The sequence below is a fragment of the Ovis aries genome, chromosome 26, assembly GCF_016772045.2.
Source record: "Ovis aries strain OAR_USU_Benz2616 breed Rambouillet chromosome 26, ARS-UI_Ramb_v3.0, whole genome shotgun sequence".
Taxonomy (NCBI): domain Eukaryota; kingdom Metazoa; phylum Chordata; class Mammalia; order Artiodactyla; family Bovidae; genus Ovis; species Ovis aries.
The window spans coordinates 5,570,843-5,593,923 of NC_056079.1; the positions used below are offsets into that span (position 1 = coordinate 5,570,843).

A 23,081-nucleotide genomic window follows, 5' to 3' on the forward strand; every position below is an offset into this window, starting at 1 on the left:
TGGGAAGATCCCTGGAGAAGAGCAAACAAATGAGTGTAAACAATGAAACTTTGTAACAAAACCTGGGCGTGGGCCAGGCGGCCTGGAGGCTGTCATTTGCCAGTCCCTCCCGTGTAATACAGCTTTTGAAATTTTCCCACAAGTTTCATTGACTCTTTCCTCTTATCAGTTCCATCCTGCCATTAAGTCTATTTACTAAATGCGTTTCAGATATTTTTCATTTCTAACATTTCCACTTGGTTCTTTCTTATGTTTGCATGTTTTGTTTCTTAGCTGAGATTTCCTCTCTCTCCTTTTCTCATCTTTCATTACACATGTATTTTCCATTCTGTGGCAGAAGATGCTTATAGAAATTTCTTGTCTGATCATTTCAGCATCTTGAGGTTGGTGACTGTTGGTTTGTTTTCTTTGTTCCTTAAGAATGTGTCACATTTTCTTGACTCTTCTGTAACAGGACTTTGAGTTGTATTTTGGATATTGTAAATGTTATGTAGACTCTGGGTTCTTTACTGTTACTCCAAAGGGTATTGATTTTGTTTTAGGAAGCAGGTGATTTATTTAGCTTTAAACTTTGGACTGTCATTTTAAGACCTGTGCTGGGTATTTGCTTGGATTCAGTCAATTCTTCAAGCCTTAGCTGCAGGCTAACTTGTTTGCCTCATGGACATGTAGGTCAGGGATCAGCCAGAGACTTGGAATTGTGTCCTCAGAACCTGAGGTTCCCCCTCGCTGGTTCTTTGCTTCCTGTATCCTAGCATCATTTGCTGGTGGCCTTATCTGCCCCAGCTCTTTATTCTGGTTCCTTTGGGCAGAAGGATAGCAGGTGCCCATTACTGACCATTCATATGCATTTTTAGTTACAGATGTTTTTCCACATTTTTATGTAATATATCATTTTTTAAAACATACATATGGTCTTTTATAGTAGATTACCCAGTCACTTGGCCTTCCCAGGTAGCACAGTGATAAAGAATCTGCCTGCCAGAGCAGGAGACATGAGATGTGGGTTTGATTCCTGGGTCAGGAAGATACCCTTGGAGAAGGAAATGGCAACCCACTCCAGTATTCTTGCAGGGAAATTGCATGGACAAAGCAGCCTTGTGGGCTACAGTCCACGGGGCCACAAAGAGTCGGACGTGACTGAGCACAACACACAACCAGCAACTTACGCAGCCTGTCTCCCATTAGTGAGTGTGAAGGGTTCCGCTTTCCTTTTCTTTACAGTCAGAAACAGTACAGCACTGAAGCTCTGTGTACATACTTGCTTGCAGAGGTGTAATCTGCTTGTGGTGGTTGTTCAGTCAATAAGCTGTGCCCGACTCTTCGCAACCCCGTGAACTGCAGCCTGCCAGGCTTCTCTGTTATCCACTATCTCCTGGAGTTGGCTCAGACTCATGTCTATTGAGTTTGTGATGCCATCCAACCATCTTATCCTCTGTTGCCTTCTCATCTTCCTGCCCTCAGTCTTTCCCAGCATCAGGGTCTGTTCCAGTGAGTTGGTTCTTCCCATCAGGTGGCCAGAGTACTGGAGCTTCAGCATCAGTCTTCCCAATGAATATTTAGGGTTGATTTCCTTTAGGATTGACTTGTTTGATCTTCCTTCTGTCCAAGGGACTCTCAGAAGTCTTCTCTAGCACCACAGTTCTAGAGCATCAATTCTTTGGTGCTCAGCTGTTTTTGTGGTCCAACTCTCCTGTCTGTATATGACTACTGGAAAAACTATAGCTTTGACTAAACAACCTTTGTCAGCAAATTGATGTCTCTGCTTCTTAATATGCTCTCTAGGTTTGTCATAGCTTTCCTTCCAAGGAAAAAGTGTCTTTTAATTTCATGACTTCAGTCACCATCCACAGTGATTTTGGAGCTCAAGAAAATAAAATCTGTCACTGTTTCCATTTTCTCTCCTGTCTGCCATGAAGTGATAGAACCCAATGCCATGATCTTGGTTTTCTGAATGTTGCGTTTTAAGCCAGTTTTTCCACTCTCCTTTTTCACCCTCATCAAGAGGTTCTTTAGTTCCTCTTTACTTTCTGTCATTAGAGTGGTGTCTATCATCTGCATATCTGAGGTTATTGATATTTCTCCCAGCAATCTTGATTCCAGCTTGTGCTTCATCCAGCCCAGCGTTTCTCATGATGTACTCTGCATATAAGCTAAATAAATAGGGTGACAGTATACAGCCTTGAGGTACTCCTTTCCCGATTTGAAACCAGTCCATTGTTCCATGTCTAGTTCTAACTGTTGCTTCTTGACCTGCATACAAGTTTTTCAGGAGACGTGTAAGATGGCCTGGTATTCCCATTTCTTTAAGGATTTTCCACAGTTTGTTGTGATCCACACAATCAAAGGCTTTAGCCTGGTCACAGAAGCAGAAGTAGATATTTTTCTGGAATTCTTTTGCTTTCTCTGTGATCCAGCAAATGTTGGCGATTTGATCTCTGGTTACTCTGCTTTTTCTAAATCTAGCTTGTATATCTGGAAGTGTTTGGTTCACGTACTGCTGAAGCCTAGCTTGAAGGATTTTGAGCATTACTTTGCTAGCATGTGAAATGAGTGCAATTGTGTGGTAGTTTGAACATTCTTTGGCATTGCTTTTCTTTGGGATTGGAATGAAAACTGACCTTTTCCAGTCTTTTGGCCACTGCTGAGTTTTCCAAATTTGCTGGCATATTGAGTGCAGCACTTTCACAGCATCATCCTTTAGGATTTGGAATAGCTCAGCTGGAATTCCATCATCTCTATTAGCTGTGTTCATAGTAATGCTTCCTAAGGCCCACTGGACTTCACACTCCAGAATGTCTGGCTCTAGGTGAGTGACCACACCATCCTGGTTATGTGGGTCATTAAGACCTTTTTGGTAGTTTTTCTGTGCATTCTCACCGCCTCTTCTTAATCTCTTCTGCTTCTATTAGGTCCTGCTGTTGCTGCCCTGCAGTGCCTATGCTTGCACGAGATGCTCCCTTGGCATCTCTGATTTTCCTGAAGACATCTGTAGCATTTCCCATTCTGTTGTTGTCCTCTATCTTTGCATTGTTCACTTAGGAAGGCTTTCTTACCTCTCCTTGCTGCTCTCTGAAACTCTGCATTTATTGGATATATATGGTTTATCTTCCCCTTTCCCTTTCCCTTCTCTTCTTTTTCTCAGCTATCTGTAAGGCCTCCTTAGACAACCGTTTGCCTTCTTGCATTTCTTTTTCTTGGGGATGGTTTGGGATGGTTGGGTACACCTGGTGTACAGTGTTACAAACCTCCATCCATAGTTCTTCAGGTTCTTTGTCTCCCACATCTAATCCCTTGAATCTTTTCATCATCTCCACTGTATAATCACAATGAATGTGATTTAGGTCATACCTGAGTGGCAAAGAGTCAGACACAGCTTAGCAACCAACACAGTACCTGAGTGGTCTAGTGGTTTTCCCTACTTTCTTCAACTTAAGCCTGAATTTTGCAATAAGGAACTCATGATCTGAGCCACAGTCAGCTCCAGGTCTTGTTTTTGCTGACTGTATAGAGCTTCTCCATCTGTGACTGCAAAGAATATAGTCAGTCAGATTTTGGTATTGACCAGCTGGTGATGACCATCTGTAGAGTTGTCTCTTGTGTTGTTGGAATTTCCATAGGTTTAAATTCTGAAAATGGACTTTTGGATTTAGAGGGCTTATTACATATTTAAACTTTTGATAGATGCTATCAAGTTGCATTCCCTGAAATCTTTCCTACTTTGTAGGTGAAGTGATACAGCTGATTTCATTTGCATTTTCTTGATTTTTAGTAAGGCTGATCTTCTTTGACAAAACTTGGAGGTAACAGCCAAACGACCTTCATTTCATGTGTCGTGTGTTTGTTTCATTAACTGCCTCTCCAGGCCATTGCTCGTGTTTTCCACTGAGAACGTGATCTTTCATGAAATATATAAGGTCACTAGATGTCACTAGAACCCCGTTTTGTTGGGTTATTTTGGGTGTGTTCTTTCTAAGAGCAGACAGCTGTGTAACTGCAGTTGATAGAATTCTGACATTTCCTATGGACACAAACATTTCCATGTTTAAGGAAGAAGAAATACAGATGAAAGAAGGAAGGTCATGCTTAACGGTCACCTCAGTTCAGTTGGAGAAGGTTGACTCCCCAGGTGGTGCTGGTGGTAAAGAGCCCACCTGGCAGTGCAGGAGACGTAAGAGGGGGGGTTCTACCCTGGGTCAGAAGATCCCCTGGAGAAGGAAATGGCTGCCCACTCCAGTATTCTTGCCTGGAGAATCCCATGGACAGAGGAGCCTGGTGGGCTACAGTCCATAGTGTCACAGAGACAGAACTGAAGTGACTTAACTTGCACAGAAGCATGATCAGAAAGTTAGATTTTTTTTTAACAGTCACAAACAAATAGGTGGGGGCACAGTTCCCAGGCGGTGCTGTTGCACATTGGAGAGCCTGCCCCCCGCCCCTGCGTTTGTTTCCTACAATGCACACGTCCTTGCACAGCCACACCGTGGCCATCCATGCTGATCTCACCAGCCACACACCTGAAAGCCATTGGCTTCACCCCAGAAGCCCCCATGGTGTCTGGAAGGGCTCAAGGGGAGAAAGACGAGGAGATGCAACAGCAGCCTCCTGGGGCTGAGTCAGGCTCATCGGGTATCTCCACTGAGGTGGTCCGGGTCTGTGTCATGGAGGGTCAGCTTGGGGGTGCTGACAGGCCCTCTCTGTGGCGGCAGCGCCACCCAGGCCGCTCCCCTGGGGCGAGTTCACCCACTCGGCTTTTGAGGGAGGCACTTTCCAACTGTGCAGATAGCTGTCCCTCCTCATGCTGTGTCTGTGTGTGTACTGTATCCAGAGGATCATATCTTACTCCTTTCAGTGTTCCTTTTAAGGTTTGAAATGTCCGCCAATGGCCAGTGGTAGCCCGTTCATGGTGACTTGTCTTGGCTTATCATTTCTCTATCATTCTCTGGAAACTTCTGTTTTCTTCTGGCATAGTTTAGTTCAGGCTCAGCTTGTACTTTCTCTTTCCCAGCCCTGGATTCAGCCTTTTCTCCAAGGAGCCCTGGTTCCTTTTAGTGGAAAATAGTATTTGGACCTAAAATCTGCAGGGAATTGGGCATGCTCATTGCCACGGGCTGCTGCTCCTACCCCTTCTCGGGGCAGAGTTAGTGATACGGATGTGTATCCATGCCATGTGTTTATTTCCGTGGCATCCGTGTATAGTCCGTCAGTGAGTTCCCGTGGGGCCCTGCCCTTCCAGCCCATGCCTTTCCTGCCAGCTCACGACACCTCCTGTGTGGGCATTGAGATTGCTCAGCAGTTTTGTTATTTCACGTGTAGGGGGCAAGGCCACTCCATCAGACACTTGCTTTGCTGTCCTGGGTCCCCCTTAGTCCTCGCAGCTGCGTTTGGGGGACTGAAAAGGCAGGGTGGTCCCCTCCCATCTCTGCAGTGTGTCTCAGCTTCGGCCTTGGCCAGAGCACCTCATTTAAAGATTCACTCTTGACATAAATATGTGTGATGGGCCCAGGCAGGTGTCCTAGGATTCACTAAATTAAGGAGGAGAGTCATCGGATTTGTGGGGTCCACTGTCCCTCCTTCTGTTGTGCCAGAAGCTTTTACTCTTCAGCATATGCCCTGACGCAGTTCAGGTGGAGTTGGTCAGCCTTTTAAGGGCAATTCCAAAGGCCCTTTGGAAGAGTGGGGTGTAGGGGTTTCTGGTGGGGAGTCCAGGGGGTCAGCATGGCCTGGCAGGGTGAGGGGGCGCAGCAGAGAGAGGCAGAGCCTCAGGGGTTCTAGGCTTGAGCTCAGGCTGCAGCAGGAGCTGATGGAAGGCAGGGATTGCTGTTTACTGCCTCAAACTCTCCCTGTCTGCTTACTGTTTAAAGAGTTTTCATGTGTCCCAGGCGCACACATCCTCTAGTTTGAAGATCAGTGAGCAGGACTGACCATAATAAAGTGCTGCCTCCTGGGAGGAGGCCGGAGCTGGCCGGCGGGCTGGCTTGGGTGCATCTGGAGCGCAGAGCTCATGGGAGAGGGCCTTTGCTGCTAGGTGCGCACGCCCAGGTGCAGCGCAGGACGCCGGACTACCGAGCCGGCCTCTGGGCGCTCCTCTGTGACTGGTGGTGTTTCCCTCGAGCACCCCTCCCTCAGGCACAGCTAGGAAGCTTCTCTTTCCTTTCGGCCGTGCTCAGACCCTGGCTCTCTGACCACTCCCGGAAAGTAGCCTGGACCGTGGGCCCAGCCGCGGGCACGGTGCTGCCTCAGCCTGGCCACGCCCCCACTGAGGCTGGTGGTTGAGGCGCCGCGTGCTGCCCTGCGCCCCTCCCTGAGTCGCTGGTGGGGGCGGGAGCCGAGTCCCCCGTCAGGACTGCGCTTGCGGTCTGGAGACGCTCTGCCCCGTCCTCCCCTTAGGATCTGCTCGTGGTCCCCCCTCAGTGCCCAGCCCTTCCGTGCAGGGATTCAGGCCCTTGTGCAGAATGACTTGCCGATTGGTTGTGAGGGTGCGGGGCGTGGGGTTCCGCAGCAGCTGTGGGGGCTGCGCTGAGGTCCGGCTGGCCTCGCTGGGTCCAGCGCAGGACTTGTTGGGGGATCTGGGCCGATCCTAGGGCTCCGAGGGCGGCAGCAGCCAGCACTTCTCTCAATCACTAGGTGGGGAGTTGGTGTCATTGTTGTCCTTTGCTGAAGAAAAGCAGAAATCCAGCTGCTGAGTGTTTTCTGTTTACACAGTAGACTGTGATTGAGCGCCTGATGAGTTTGGTTTTGATGTAGAGGCACCAGTGTGTTCCACAGCATGTGCGCCTATGGGGTGCTTGCGTCGCTGACGGATCCAGGCTTACCCCCAGCGCCTTGAGGCAGTGTGTCCACAGCGCGCTCCATCCTGCCTCCGGGCGAGCCTGGGGTCAGACGCGCCTCTGCTCACTGGGGCGAGCCTCCCGGGCTGCTGACGGGAGGAGACTTCTGGTCTTGTGAACTCTGCTGATGGTTTCCTGTGAGCCTCAGTTTCCTCGGTTGTTGAGTAGGAGGAAAGGCGCTGCTCCCCACCGGCTGGAGGAGGCTCTCAGGGCCTGGCTGAGCCACACGCCACTGCTGGTCGTGACCTTACCACCTGTTCATGTCAATAGGATGATCGCAGGTCTCATCACGTCTTCTCTTTGGGTGCTTCCCCGCCACCTGTTTTTGTCTGTTTTGTTGCCTGTAACAGTGGGAAACGGATGACATTCCTCCTGAGCAGGCGGAGCTGGTAAGCTGTGCCAGAGGTAAAATGGCAACTTCCTAGGTCCTTTGCATTCTGCGCCTGACGTGGGGAGGATGTAAAGCTGGTTAGCTTTATGTGTTGTGTTCTTGTGAAGGTGAGGAGCAGAAACGGCCAGGCAGAAGGCATCTTACGGAAACAGTTTTGGCCTCAAGTCACACTTCGAGATTTGTAACTGGTGAGGGCTCTCCCTGATGGCTCAGTGGTAAAGAATCTGCCTGCCAGTGTGGGAGACGCAGGTTCGATCTCTGAGTTGGGAAGATCCTCTGGAGAAGGGAATTGCCACCCACTCTAGTACTCTTGCCTGGAGAACCCCAGGGACAGAGGAGCCTGGGAGGGTACAGTCCATGAGGTCACAGAAGAGTTGGACACAGTTTAGTGACTAAACAACAACAAATTGTCAGTTTGGTGTGTCACCTCCCCAAATTTTTTCAAGGAGAAATGCTTAACTGTTTAATACCATACACATACTCATAAAATTGCCTTTTCATCCTTATTTTAGAGACCTTTTTCTATCGCCACACATACATTTGCCTCATTCTTTATTTTTATTCCACTGTATTCCATTTTCAGCTGTTATTTGCATATTAATGTTGAACGGAGTAATAGTCTTATTAACTACAGTCAGATGTGATTGGGGCCTTATTTTAAAAAGACTTAGCAGATTGCTGACAATTATGTAAACATAAGAGTGATAGAAGGTGTTTGATCTGGGATATGGAAAGATGAATAAAATGTTTTAAGATTAAAATTTCAGTATTATATGAAACCAGGAGAGGAGAAACCATAGGGAAGGAAATTGTTTAGAAAATCATTGTAGTTGTTTAGATTTGAGCAGGTGAATGCTCAGAAGCAGGTAGTGGTGCGGGGATCCCCACGGCAGGCGGGAGGTGAGGGGTGACGCAGGAGGAGCGGTAGATGGGACGCTGGACAAGCTGCGGGAGCTGGCTGCTGGGACCGGGGTGGCTGGGACCGGAGTTGCCGTTTGGCCCGGGGTGGGTGCTTGGCCCGGGGTGGGCGCTCGGCCTGGGGTGGCCGGGACCAGGGTGGCTGCTGGGACCGGGGATGGCTGCTCCACCAGAGTGGCCAGGGCCCATACCTGGGGCACCAGGTGGCAGCAACGCCTTGACAAGACATGCAGGAGGGGGATGCTGTTTTGGAGGAAGGACAGGCTTTCTGGCCTGTTTCTGTGGGACCTTCCAGGTCTAGGTTCTTCGTTTTATGGCCTGTCTGCTCTTGAATTACGCATCTACTGGCATGGGCTTCTGCCTTTAGGAGAGCCAGGCACTGATCTTTTTGAAGTATTGAATTTGTATTGCCTTTTGTGTTCCGTAATAAATGCACTTATTTTAAAGGACTCTGTCAGAGTGGCGCGTGCAGGGGTTCTCCCACTGCTGACTGACCCGTGTGCAGATTTAATGCTGTGTGACTCTCACAGGAACATGCTCCTTACCCCCATCTTGGTTCCGCAGGTGCAGGGCAGCTGGAGTGCACATTGATGAGTCGCTGTTTCCTGCCGCCAACGCTAACCAACACCTACCAAGCCTGCTTAAAAAAAAAGTAAGTGCGTGACTTTAGTGTGGACCATGGCAGTTACAGGCTTATTCATTCTTTATTCCTAGAAAATAAAACCTTTCTGGAATATATTCGCATTGTCTTTAAGAATTGCTGTGGGTGATAATATTCTTCTCACACAGCATTGTTTAATGGGTTATAGGTGATTTCATCCCAGGAGTGCTTTGATGGAGTTTGTAAGAAATAGAAGAGACTGGCCATAGGAGAGCTGACAGTTGCCCAGAGACCAGCACCCACGCAGGGGCTCTGGTAACGACTTCAGGACTCAGTTGTGTCTGTAGTGAAATACACTTGATCTGTTGCTCTTTATTATTTAAAAGTTTTAATTGATTTCTGCATCTGAGTGAACTGTTGACTGTGAAATGTCAGTTTGTTGTCATGTGAGAATCCCTGTTGGAGAGATTAGCAGACTCCAAACTGAGTCAGGCAGAGGAGAGCTATGTGTTTCCTGTAGACTGGGGGAGACATTCCCATGGATGTCCCCACGGTTTCTGAAAATGGTAAATCCTGTATCTCTTTCACATTGCTTCTCAGACAACCTGGAACACGCTCACGCAGGGCTGAAAACTTCAGTGTCTGTCCAGATCGCGTCGGACGGTAGTGACTCTGTGGTAGACCTGCACTAGCTGTGTCTGCTGTTTTAAAAACAAGTGTTTATAACAAACATTGACAAAGCACATTTTCATTACATGCATTGAGTAAACTCAGATCAGGCATATTTCTCCTAATTTCCCTTTCCTCAAAAATTGGTTTTCAGTTTGATTTGGGTTCTTGCAGGTTGTATGATCTTTGTTCCATGTGTTTCACACACGTGTGTGGGTGCATAGGTTTTATGTGAGCCAGGCTGTACTGTGTTACATGTACTGCTTGGTGGGTTACTTTTTCTTCCTTGCCTAGGCCGTGTGTTCTCATGTCAGTGTGTGTATGTGGCTCCACTGTCTTCTGCTTTGTGTTAAATAGCATGAACATCTCTTGGGTTCGGGCACCCTTAGATCATTGACGGTTTTTACTAATTACATGGTTCATGTAACCTGTTTGAGTTTATTTCTCTAAGTGGGATATCTAGAAGTGGAGTTACACAGTTCCACCAATAGTGTACACGGGTGCTTATTTTGTGGCACTGACCTGTGCTGAATATTACTCATCTGTTAAATCTTTCCTAACCTGAAGCATTAATAGTGTCTGCTCACACTCTTCGCCACTTAAGCATTTATTCGTTGCTAAAGGCATTCCCTTTGCTCCCCCTCCCAAGTGCAGGTGCAGCTTAAGCCTGACTCCAGGCCTGTCATCCCGCCTCTGGGGAGGCTCTGCTGCGCTCCCTCCCTGCTGCCGGCGTGAGCCCCTTGCTTGCTGTGCTTCACACTCACTGGGTACACTTGTTAGAGCCATCGCACCGTCTGTTTCTCTGTCTGAACACGCTTCCCTCATCCGCCCGCAGCTGGTTCTCTGAGTCCCTTGGAGGCGCCTCAGGGAGTGGCCGTCTGACTCCCGTTCACAGAGGCGGGTCCTGAGCCTCCCCTGCCTTTCCCCTCCTTGCAGCACTCACCCCCTTCTCACGTACTGTCTAGCTGGGCTCATGGGAGCACAGGGCCCCTCGTGGGTGGCAGTGCTTCCGGACCTGCGGCACCTGGGGTCTCTACGTTCTGCTCGTCGCCTGCCCACGTTGTCGCTGTGCCCCTGGAAAGTGCGGGGCTGGCCGCCTCCAGGTGTGCACACCCCCACCGCCAGGGGCCCAGAGTCGAAAAGCTGACTGCTGCTCAGGACCTGGATTCTATGCGGCTAGCGGCTACTTTGGCAGAAACAGCACAGGCCAGCCTCAGGCCCGCTGGAATTAATCCTTCTGACACGCATGCTGTTTGATTCGTTTGTTATGTATATTTTCTGTCATTCCTGCAGAGAATAAGCTCCTTGATGGCAAGAATCTTTCTATGTTTTAAGACCAATGTCTGACATAGTAACGTTTTTGTTAAATGGTGAATGAGTGAGTTATTAAGGAATTGAACAGGGTGCCAGTTGAGAGCACAGTGTGGCACCAGCCTTGAATGCTGAGACGTTCTTCCTGTAGATTGGGACAAGAGGGATCAGACTGGGATCCACGTGAGCACATTGGGCTGAGAAGTGGCTTCCTTGGATATGGGCTTCCTCGTCTGTTGCACTTCGGGTGTGTAGTTACTGGCCGACTGGAGTTACTGTGGCTTAACGGCAGTAAGACGAGATTAAATAATGGTTCTCTTCTCTGGCAGTTATAGAACAATTCCTTCTGTGTCGTTTTACCATGTCGTGATTTTTTTGGCGGGGGCAGGAGTGGATAACATAAAAGTAGCGGAAGTTAGGAAAAAGAGACTAATTTTAAGAATCCTCATGGAAACGATGCAAAGACCCTGAAAATGCCTCAGAAAATGTAGCTATTTAGTATATAGCTCTTTGCCTAGGTGCTCAGTTGCTCACTCATGTCCGACTCTTTGTGACCCCAGGGACTGTAGCCAGCGATGCGTTTTTGTCCATGGGATTTCCCAGGCAAGAATACTGGAGTGGATTGCCATTTCCTCCTCCAGGGGATCTTCCCAACTCAGGGATGGAGCCACATTTCCTGCTTGACAGGCAGATTCTGTACTACTGAGCCACCTGAAAATTCCCGTGTAGCGCTTTATTCTGGAGAAGGAAATGGCAACCCACTCCACTGTTCTTGCCTGGAGAATCCCAGGGACGGAGGAGCCTGGTGGGCTGCCGTCTTTGGGGTCGCACAGAGTCAGACACGACTGAAGCGACTTAGCAGCAGCAGCAGCAGCGCTTTATTCAGTCTTAATTCTGACCATGTTCTCACAGTTGTAGGAAGAATAAATACTATAAATTGACATATAGTACAAGAAATACCTCTCTAAGAAGGTTTTATTATTGATATTACAAAAGATAACAGCAGTGTGTGTGAAAGGTTTCTTTTCCTGTCTTGCACAATTGCAGTGCGGTGTTAATTTTTATGTTCTTCTTGTGCAGCGCAAGTGTATGCAGCCCAAAGATTTTATTCCCAGAACACCAGAAAACGATAAAAGACTGCAAAGGAAATTTGAGAAAATGGCTAAAGAGCTGCAACAGCAGAAAACCACTCTGGGTAAGCTGAGAGGCCAGCGCGCCCTCGGTACTCGTGTCTGTGCTGTGGCCTCGCTTGCCGGCTGGCTCCTGCATCCTGGGGGCGTGGCTGAGGGGGACAGTGTCAGCCTCACAGGTCAGAGACACAAGTCACTACAGGAAGCTTGAGCACAGCCATCACTGGGCCACACTGTTGAACTAACCATTCACCAGATTAATGGAACTATTTCCCCCCCCCCCCCCCAGGGATGATTATTAAAGATGTGGTCTTTGATTAACCCTATTGGAATGAATCCATTTTTATTTCTTCTTTATATGTGTGTGTGTCTGTCTGTATTTTCCCCCAGAACTTGGTGTTTTTATTTTGTTATCCAGAGTAGTCAGATGTTCGATGATAATTCTTGTAATGATTTAGAAAAATACTTTCAGAGATCATCAGACTTTGAAGTACTTCATGTGTTCTTAGTATTTCTCTTTTTTACCTTTTTCACTGGTCGCTCATTCTTGTTTCAGACCAATCTTGACACGTCACTGATACAGATAAGCAGTTTTGTTAAACTATACTGCTTAGCACAGAAATAGAGAGTGTTCATCCCTGTGGGTGTTGAGCCTGAGCATGATGCCCGATAACTTCCAGAAAACTGCCTGAATCCCTTGTCTCCAGCTCAGTCCGTCCTTTGCCCGAGGGGTCAAGTCTCTCACCCCGGTGCCTGCGGCTGCCTCCTGTGCTCCAGGCCGCCCCCTGGCGTGGCTCACATCGAGCCCCCCTGCAGGGCTCGGGGGCCCCTGGAGCTCCCTTCTTGCCACCAAGTTCACCCGTGGGTTTCTGTCTGCCAGCAGGGAAGGGGAAACCTGCGGAAGGGGGACAAGGGTGTCCTGAAACGAATAACGTTGCCGAAGAAGGAAGGCATGTTTAACTTAAAACTGGGTATTTGTTCATTTTCAGGTACCAATGTTCCTGTTCTCTTGTTTGAATCTAATGGCTCGCTGGTGTACAGTCCGACAGGTAAAGTCTACGGGGCCCACAACAGTGCGATGAAGAGGAGGCTGCAGGAGATGAAGGAGAAACGGGAAAACCTTTCCCCCACCTGTAAGTGCTGGCACTCGACACAGGGAGAATTGTGAAATAGGTGGATCAGCCGTGGAGAGGGCTGCTTCTTTTACATAGTTACTTTAGCTGATGTTTCTTGATTCTCTTTCAGAGTAGCCTTTGTTGATACTTCCTTCCAGAAAATCTTCTGCTTTATTCTGATTTTTTAAGAATATATTGGGTTTTTCGTTTTCTCCAGGTTTAAAACCCTATTTGTTGTATACCTTTGCTATTTAATATATTTGGGATTTTTCTTTCTTAAAAAATTAATCGTTCCCCTCTTCTGAAGTTTGCTTTAGATTAAGTGTCTAATGCTTCAGTTTACCTTTTATTTCTTTTATCTTAAATTTTTTAGTAGTACAGCAGCACGTTTTCATAAAGTGTTGGCCAGTGTAGTGTCTGTAATAAAGCTCCGTCTTGATTCCCACCTTATTCTCCTCTGTCCCTGGGTAACCTGAGTTTTGTGTGATGTGTTTCTCCAGGTCTTTTTCAGTGGGTCATCCATGTAGTCATGAAAAAGATTAGGCTTCTGTATCTTTCTTTGCAGTGGTGTAATTTTTCTTTACCTAAATTATATTGTGGCATACCTCTTACTTTAAACCTTTTTTCATTTAGAAGTATCTTGGTGTAGAATATCTCCCCCCTTTTTTTTTTTTAAGATGGTGCATTGTCTGTTTTTCTAGTTTTTCCTTTTAGAGATAGTGCTGCAGTTCTGATTTTTTTTTCTAGCTGCGTGGTATGTGGTCGTTTTCCTTTTTGGCCACCCAGCTTGCTCCCTCCCGTTTGCTCTCATAACCCACATGCCAGTGGGCATGCCTCTGCATGAATATGTTTCTGTGTGTTTCTGTATTTGCGATAATATCAAGTCACGAAGGCAGACTTCAAAGGTTTTGGTAGATATTGTCAGATTGCCCTTCAGAAAGTCTGTGCCATTTCACCCTTTGCCAGTCGTTTATGAGAACTGCAGTGTCTCACCCTTGCGAACCTGGATGGCTTTAGTCTTCATGTCTCTCTCAATCTGAGATGGAAACATTGCAGTTCTCTGTTTAATTCGCTTCTGAGGTCGCCAGTGAGCTTGCTAGTGAGGTTGGAAGTCTTCATATCACTGACTGCATTTAAATGTTATGCTCTGAATCTTTGTACAACTGCCTGTTACGTATTATTTTCTTTCTGATTTGTAAGAGCTAATTACGTGTTACAAGGATCCTCTCCCAGCTTCTTGTGTGACCACTTGTACTTATATAGCAGGCACTCAGCAAATAGACTGTTGAATAACATGCAGACTCTGCTGTTTATTTAACATACGGTGACTTGTAAGAAACAGATACGTTATATTTAAGGTAGACAAACCTGTTTGTCTTCTCCTTCTGGCCTTCAGGATTCCTGTGATGTGTAGAACTCCTCCTGCACAAGGTTTTAAAGTTGTTGTAGCTGTTACATTTTCTTCTGTTACTCTTGCAGTTTAAGGTTATTTCATCTGTCCTGAATCTGTGTTTGTATATCACGTGCAGTGGGCAGTTAAGGTTATAAGGTTAGTTGTGGCCGCCAATAACAGATAAACATGTTGCGTTTCTTTGTCCTGACAAAGGAGGAGGCAGGTCTGTGCTCTGTGGTGTTCTGAAGAGCCTGGGCCCCACCTTCCTGCCCTGCCTTCCTCGGGGCCAGTTTCCTGTGAGCAGCCCCACCAGCTTCTGTCCGCTGCCACTGCCTGGTTCCGCTGGCCAGATGCAGTCCTGTGGCCATTCCTGGTCGCAAGTTAAGTGCAACCATTTATGGCTCAAGAGCTGCAGAGGCGAAAAGGCACTCTAGATTAGCAGGAAATATAATACAGTTCTGTGTGTTTGTTTTCATACGTCTAATTTAATCTTACAGTTAAGTTTAGAATGGCCAGTGGTATTCACGATGACATAGCTAAGCGAACACAGTAGTTTCAGCCTAGGAAGTAGGCAACAAAACCAAATCGTCTGCAGGGCCTGGCAAGCAAGACTGACATGTAGTCTAAACTGGGATGTGTATTTACACTAATTAAATTTGATTCTGTTGTAAGAGGAAGATGGGAATGGTTGTTGAGGTAGGACACAACCAGTGTCCCGGGGGTGTATCCAGATTGGCTCAGCAAGTAATTGCGTATTTGCCATTATGTGTATGTGGAGTGATTTGCCTTAGACTTCACTCCGTTACTTTGCAGTGTTAATTGCGCCACATAACTGCCTTCAGCATAGTTTAAAACAACTGAGAATTTCATCTCTGTGCTTACCTTCCTTATCTTGATTTATTCTCATTTTATAATTGTTTTCTCAGAAAAGTATCCTTCATAGTCTCCTCAAAAAAAGTCTTTGTCTGTGTGACCAAGGTATCGATTTTGTTTCTGATCTGCACGGCCTTTGAAAATAACACCCATGGTCTTGCTTGTTAAATCACTGGTCACCTGAAAGTCCCTTATGAAACCTCCAGGCTTTGTCAGCCTCTGCACACTGCACATTTGGGGCTGGGTCTTTCTTTGCTGCTGGAGAGTCCTGTGCCTGACAGAACGTTCAGCAGTATCTCTGGCTTCTGCCTGCTAGTTGCCCGCAACACGCTCACTGTCCACCCCACCTCACCCGTGACGTCCAGTGGTGTCTGCTGGGCGCCCAGGCGACCCCTGGTTGAGAACCACTGCTTTGCTCAAAGCGGCAGCCGTCTGTGATAATTGTGAAAAAAGGCCTTGACCATGGAGCAGTGAACCTGACTAAGACGCTCTGCCTCTGTTGAGCTTCTGCTTAGGTTCAAGGTGGCCAACTCCCCAGATCCCTTCCAAATTTTATTATCCTAGGGGTTCATGCCTTTTTTGTGAAATGACTTGTGTAAACTATGTTTTAATGATTTATCAGCAGTAAATTTGAGTAAGACTTCATTTTTGTGCTCTTTGTGCTGCTGAAGTCTAGAATAGGAAGTGCAAGGAGTAAGTTGTGTGTGTGTGTCGTACAAGAGCGGAACGAGTGGGCCTGCTATCAGCCTCATCTGCTCCTAGAGCCCAGAGCCGTGTTAATGAGGGGTTATGATTGTGCTTTCAGCCTCCCAGATGATGGAACAGGCTGATGTTAACACTGTGGACCTTCTGCATGAAGCATCTTTGAACCTTTCACGTGATACTTCGTGTTCAGGTAAAATTATTCTCTTTTCTGTAATATATTTAAGGTTGATAATATGATTTTCCTGTTTGAAGGTTTTTCTAATGAGAAAAACAATTAAAAACTAGAATTGTGAATTTCACCCTGAAATTGGGTGTTGTAATTTACAAAAATAGATGCTATACTAAAATTAAGGCATGAGAAATTATATGACTTAAGCATACTTTTGGTTCCCTTGCTTTTTCTCCTAGATATTTGCTTTCTTGGCACAGAATCGATTGCCCATTAAAAAAAAAAAAAATTGTACGTGAACCATCTGCATACAATTTAAACTATACAGTGAGCTTAAAGTACTGTATTTAAACCATACAGTGATTTAAACTATGCAGTGAGCTTAAAGTAGTGTGTTTAAACCATACAGTGGTTTAAACTGTGCAGTGAGCTTAAAGTACTGTATTTAAAGTATGCAGTGAGCTTAAAGTAGTGTGTTTAAACTATGCAGTGAGCTTAAAGTAGTGTGTTTAAACCATACAGTGGTTTAAACTGTGCAGTGAGCTTACGGTACTGAGAACCAGCAGAGCCAGGAGAGAGCTGGCTCACACAGTGTGTAGTGAATGAACGAACAGGTCAGGAAGTAGGTATAGGTCACAAAAACTACAGGAGACACAAAACAAAGAGGATCTTTGATTAGAATCAGTGTTGGAGAGAATTGGTAAAATTAGAGTTTTGTATTGTGGATGTGGTTTTGTAAATGTGGAAGTCCTTATTTCACTCTAAATGATCATTTTTCCTGGGTGTTGTCTTTCTGGTCGTATTCCATTTCTTAAAACCATGTCACCAGTCCCCGTTAGGGCCGTGTAAATAGCAGTGCTCCATGGCAGGGAATATATTCAAAGTTGTAAACCATTACGGACTGTTTTCTGAAAGCCGCCACAGTGACAATAACAAAGCACAGCCAAGATACTAGGGTGAAACAGAGGCTTCGTTTTGTGCGTGGTTTAGTCTTTAATCTCTCTGTGTTGAAATTATTTGCCCACGTGTCTTCAATTATCCCCATCTTTTTTACTTCTGCCTGATGCACGTTATTTCATGTCAGTTGGAAACGAGTGACAGCTATAATGGAATTTCCTTGTTTCCTTGTGGGATTGCGCATGTTTGTGTCTCATCCTATTCTCCTGTTAGCCCTGTGGCGTGGACACTGATGTCCCCATTCTGCCGGTGAGAACACCAGGGCATGGCAAAGGCAGACAGGTCTGCCATTGGGCTGACCCAGGCTTCGACCAAGGCCGTCTGGCTTCAGAATCTGTACTCCTAGGCATGTCACGCTGTTTGTCAGCCTTTTGAAAAGTGAGCTGAGCTTATTCAGCTGCTATTAATATAATTAAATGTGTGCTGCGTTTCCAGCTGTGGACTTGGGGACACAGCACTGTCCACCTGCTGGGATTCCCCCTGTTCCCTGGGGGCTGCCTCCCTTCTTTCCCTCTAAGTAGCGCATTAATGCTGTGGCTGGGTTAAGACCCCACTGTCGCCTCAGGCGTGGAGTCCATCGCACTGGAGCCTGGACGCGCTGGCCTCCCGTCTAGAGTCCTGGCTTCCTCGAGGGTCCATGACTGGCTGTGGGTGCTCTTCCTGGAGCCAGGCACCCGGCGGGTGGATGTCTGGAGCGCGTTCCCGCCTCCCAACCCCGTCCTATCTGAGCCGCGGGGAGCCCGGCGTTCCTGCTTGGGAATGCTGGCTGGAAGGCGTCCTGACAGAGTGGAAGGAGGACCCTCCTGCACCAAGAGCTGCGCTCAGGGAGCACCATTGTATTGTTATACTGACAAGTATACTTCTATACTAATTTAAACCCTTAAAAAGTGAATTCGTCATTAATGTTTTTCAGACGACTCTTTTGCTGGTGGTCTTCCCGTGTCTGCTGAAGATCTCTGTGGAGGCTCCGCAAGTGGGACTCAGGAGAGGAATCTGGGCGAGTTCATCGCTGAAAGGGGAAGTGACGTGCGTGCTGCGTCACCGGTGCTGCAGACAGGCCGCGTCAGCCCCTCGGCAGCTCCCCATCCCCTGGGTCTCTTGACTCCTCGCAGATCCACCAGCAGTCCTCCCAAGGCAGAGACCCCCCAGCAGAGCGGGGCTGCGGGTGGGGTTGTCACCCCCGTCTCAAAACCATCGCGGCCAGCAGCCCAGGGGCCGTCTGACGGGAAGAGGCGTTTATCTCCTGTGTCCTCCGCTACAAAAGGCCGCCCGGGGGGGCGTGCACAGCGCATGGGCTCCTCAACCAAGAGAAAAAAGACACCGGAGAACTCTTGTCCAGCCTCGGAGAAGAGACAGAAGAGGAGGCGGTCCCTTGGGCAGCGGCCTGCACCCCGACTGCGGTTGTGGAAGGCGGAGAGCGGCCTGCGGTCTGTGCAGAGGGCCGCTGTCAAGAATCTGGCCCTCGAGGAGTTCTCATATGATGATTACTTTTCTCCTGATAATCTCAAGGAGAGGGTCTCGGAGGGGCTTCTTGGGGAGCAGCTGCCCTCCAGACCCCCTCCGCTCCACTGCCAGAGGAGCCTTTCCAAGACCGAGAGGACCAGCCTCCTGGACAGGGCTGACCTCTCCCTCATCGGCAGAAGCCCTAGGCCCGCTGTCGGCACCTGTTCCACAGCAAAGCCCGGCCCCCCCCTGGAGAGGCCTGCGCTCTCCAGGGCAGACGCGGGGCTGGGTGGCGGGACCTCGGGAGGCACGCCTGCTGCTGATGGGACCCCCGGGCCCTGTCCCTGGGCTGAGGCCCAGGGTGAGGGCGATGCCCGCCCCGCTGAGGGTGACACTCTGCACACCCCCAGTGGACTCGTCCCCCAGACGGGACCACAGGGAGACCCCAGCCCTCTGACAGGAAGCAGGGAGGAGATGGAAGAATGGACTGACCCCCAGCTCACGCAGAAAGACGGCGCTCCTCCTGGAACAGCGGAGTCCGCTGCAGCGCACAGCGAGGGTGAACTGAGCGCTGCAGGTGACCGTGCTGAGGGAAGATCCGCGGGGGCGAGGGAGGCGCCAGCCCAAGGAAGTAGCGAAAGTACGTGAGCCCTCTCACAGGTCTCTCCACTCAGAATGTGCAGCAGGGCGTCCAGCTGCCGCATATAACAGCTTTTTCATAAGCAAAATATTTTCTTCCCTTTTTTAAAAAACTTTGAAGAATGTATGTTTGATATTTACAATGGTAAATTCTTTATTCTTGAGGAATAGACAGCTTACTGCCCTGTGGAGTTTCTAGGTTCCTTGCTTAAGCCTGTTGTTACGAGTACATTTCCCTAAGTCCTGTAGGTGCTGCCTTTTGTGGAGAATGGCCTCAAGAGGGTGTCTGTCCTGGTTTCACTGTAGCCTCTCACTCAGCATCGCTGAGCAGAGACGCACACTAGTGGAGAGCTTTTAAAATGGCCTAAGACAGGGAGGCTGTGTACTTTAAAAAGGAAGTTAAGACAGTGTAAATCGTGCATCTGTTTATAACAGTGAGGCTGTTTATTTTAGAAGGGAAATTATGGCAGTGTAAATCATGCATTTTTGTCAAGAAAAGACATAAAAACATAAATGTGAAAGTAAGTTATCAATATTTATTTTTAAAAAGACTACCTGGTGTTAGCTGTGGAGAAATATTTAATACTTTAAGCAAGTAGTTCATTGTAAGAGACCTTCTTAGGTTTCCTTTTATTTGCTTTAAGCATATAATTTAAATAGATTTATTCCTATCTAAACCATGGTAATTAAAACCATGGTAGCAGACTATGTCATTATAGCAAAAGTAACAACAATAGAACAGGAGAAATATCAAAATATCAATAACCTCAGATATGCAGATGACACCACCCTTATGGCAGAAAGTGAAGAGGAAGTAAAAAGCCTCTTGATGAAAGAGGAGAGGGAGAAGTTGGCTTAAAACTTAACATTCAGAAAACTAAGATTATGGCATCTGGTCCCATCATTTCATGGGAAATAGATGGGAAAACAGTGTCAGCCTTTATTTTGGGGGGCTCCAAGATCACTGCAGATGGTGACTGCAGCCATGAAATTAAAAGACGCTTACTCCTTGGAAGAAAAGTTATGACCAACCTAAATAGCATATTAAAAAGCAGAGACATTACTTTGCCAACAAAGGTCCGTCTACTCAAGGCTATGGTTTTTCCAGTGGTCATGTATGGATGTGAGAGTTGGACTGTGAAGAAGGCTGAGCGCCAAAGAATTGATGCTTTTGAACTGTGGTGTTGGAGAAGATTCTTGTGAGTCCCTTGGGCTATACGGAGATCCAACCAGTCTATCCTAAAGGAGATCAGTCTTGGGTGTTCATTGGAAGGACTGATGCTGAAGCTGAAACTCCTGTACTTTGGCCACCTCATGCAAAGAGTTGACTCATTGGAAAAGACCCTGATACTGGGAGGGATTGGGGGCAGGAGGAGAAGGGGACGACAGAGGATGAGATGGCTGAATGGCATCACCGACTCGATGCACATGAGTTTAGGTGAACTATGGGGATTGGTTATGGACATGGAGGCCTGGCATGCTGCAGTTCATGGGTTCACAAAGAGTCGGATACGACTGAGCGACTGAACTGAAGTGAACAACAATAGAAAAGCTTTTTGACTTTCTGATTATATGCACAAATAGGTTTCAGCAGTCAAAAGTGAAAACTCATGAACTTAAATCTCCACCTAAAGATTGTGTTAAAATTTCAGTGAAGCCAAGTTTATGCTTCATTATTTTGTTAAATCCTGAAATCATCTTAACCTTCATCTTTTTTCCCCCCATCTTAATGTTTCTAAAATGGAGAAGTCATAGGGATTGAAATGGACATAGTTGTTTTGTGTATTTTTCCCTTGGGTTGAGACTCCTCAGGATCATCTCAGAGAATTTAGTCTGTGTATTATTAACATTTTTATATCTGAGCTTTCTCATCTATATAAAACTTTATTATATATTTATAAAATACATAAAATTTGACAACCTTTATTTTATGTTCCTTTATGGTTAGTATGTGCTTTTGAAATACTTGCTTTAAAATGATGTCAGATCTAAAGTTAATAGAAAACAGTGGGTATACAGAGGTGTAGTAATTAAGAAGATCCTGTTCTTGAACCTTACATTCTCATTCTTGGTTTCCATCTCAGGTTTTGAATAATACTTAATGATGTGCAAACATAATCAAGTAAAAATTAAAATCTGCTTTCAGGTAGCGTGAAGCACCCTGCAGTCCCAACACTGTGAGCAGTGATCGCCCTCCTCTGGGACCCACCCCACATCCAGGGCCCTGTGGGGTCGTGGGGTGCGGGGAGGACCCCGGAATAGCTCAGTCTGACTCAGAAATGGGTCAGATATTCTTAGTGCACTAATGTCATGACATCTGGATGCCCCCTGTTTTATGTCACTTCAGTAGACAGAAGGTCACTGAATTTAGGGCAGGAAAAGAGCTAACTATCTGGTAACCTAACCCTATCTCTTTGTTTTGTTATATAAAATCAGGACCCACCGATGTTTTAGGAGGTCCATAGTCAGCCCACCTGGCGTTTCCCCTCTTTGGGAACCCAGCACAGGTAACTGCTCTTTGTCTGCAGCCATCTGAGATGGTCGAGAGATGCTGAAACCGTGGAGCAGCAAAGCCCAAGCTGTACTTCAAGCTGTGCCTCTCCAAATCCTCATGTTGAAATAAAAGTCTTTTTTCAATTTATGCTTTCTGTTTACTTTTACTTATTGCCCTTGGTAGTATCTAAGATGTGCTGTAGAGCTTGTGAGAACAAGTTACTGAGAGACTCAAATAAATGTTAGTAGAAAAGTGCATGGAGGGAGAAACCTGATTCATGCGATCAGTCCTGTCTGACTCTCCATGACCCCATGGACTGCAGCACACCAGGTTTCCCTGTCCTTTCTATTTCCCAGGATTTGCTCAACCTCAGGTCCTTCGAGTCGGTGATGCCATCCAACCGTCTCATCCTCTGTTGCCCACTCCTCCTGCTCTGTCTTTCCCAGCATCAGGGTCTTTTCCAGTGAGTTGGCTCTTTGCATCAGGTGGGCAAAGTATTGGAGCTTCAGTATCAGTCCTTCCAATGATTATTCAGGACTGATTTCCTTTAGGATTGAGTGGTTTGATCTCCTTGCTCTCCAAGGGATTCTCAAGAGTTTTCTCCAGCAACACAATTTGAAAGCATCAATTCTTCAGCTCTTAGCCTTCTTTAGGGTCCAACTCTCACATCCGTACATGACTACTGGAAGAAACATAGCTTTGACTAGATGGACTTTTGTTGGCAAAGTGATGTCTCTGCTTTTTAATACACCGTTTAGATTGGTCATAGCTTTTCTTCCAAGGAGCAAGCATCTTTTAATTTCAGTCGCCATCTGCAGTGATTTTTGAGCCCAAGGAAATGAAAGTCTTTCACTGTTATCGTTGTTTCCCCATCTATTTGTCTTTAAGTGATGGGACCAGATGCCATGATCTTAGTTTTTTGAATGTTGAGTTTTAAGCCAGCTTTTTCAGTGTCCTCTTTCACGTTCATCAAGAGGCTCTTTAGTTCCTCTTTGCTTTCTGCTGTTAGGGTGGTGTCATCTACGTATCTCAGGTTATTGATATTTCTCCTGGCAGTCCTGATCCAGCTTGTGATTTATCCAGCCCAGCATTTCACATGATGTACTCTGCATATAAGTTAAATAAGCAAGGTGACAATATACGGCCTTGACGTACTCCTTTCCCAATTTGGAACCAGTCTGTCTTTCCGTGTCTGGTTCTAACTGTTGCTTCTTGACCTGCATACAGGTTTCTCAGGAGGCAGGTCAGGTGGTCTGATAGTTCCGTCTCTCAAGAAATTTCCAGTTTGTTGTGATCCACACAGTCAAAGGCTTTGGCGTAGTCAGTAAAGCAGATGTTTTTCTAGAGTTCTCTTTTTTTTTTTTTTTCCTGTGATTCAACAGATGTTGGCAGTTTCATCTGTGGTTCCTCTGCCTTCTCTAAATCCAGCTTGCACATATGGAA

General features: G+C 46.9%; 1 protein-coding gene across 11 annotated transcripts in view; it reads left to right on the forward strand.

Moving 5' to 3' along the window:
- Nucleotides 1-23,081, forward strand: part of MCPH1 (microcephalin 1) — a 227,894-nt gene that overhangs the window by 14,301 nt on the left and 190,512 nt on the right. For 10 of the 11 annotated variants that reach the window (XR_006058182.1, XM_060406927.1, XM_042241390.1 and 7 more), the window contains exons 4-8: nt 8,704-8,791; nt 11,801-11,915; nt 12,840-12,983; nt 16,037-16,126; nt 17,976-19,145. Coding sequence is in view for 10 of the 11 variants with exons in the window: in XM_060406927.1 (XP_060262910.1) it covers nt 8,704-8,791; nt 11,801-11,915; nt 12,840-12,983; nt 16,037-16,126; nt 17,976-19,145 (1,607 nt within the window). In the remaining variant the exon portion in view is untranslated. The remainder of the gene's footprint in view (nt 1-8,703; nt 8,792-11,800; nt 11,916-12,839; nt 12,984-16,036; nt 16,127-17,975; nt 19,146-23,081) is intronic. The other variant, XM_060406929.1, reaches the window with a different exon arrangement.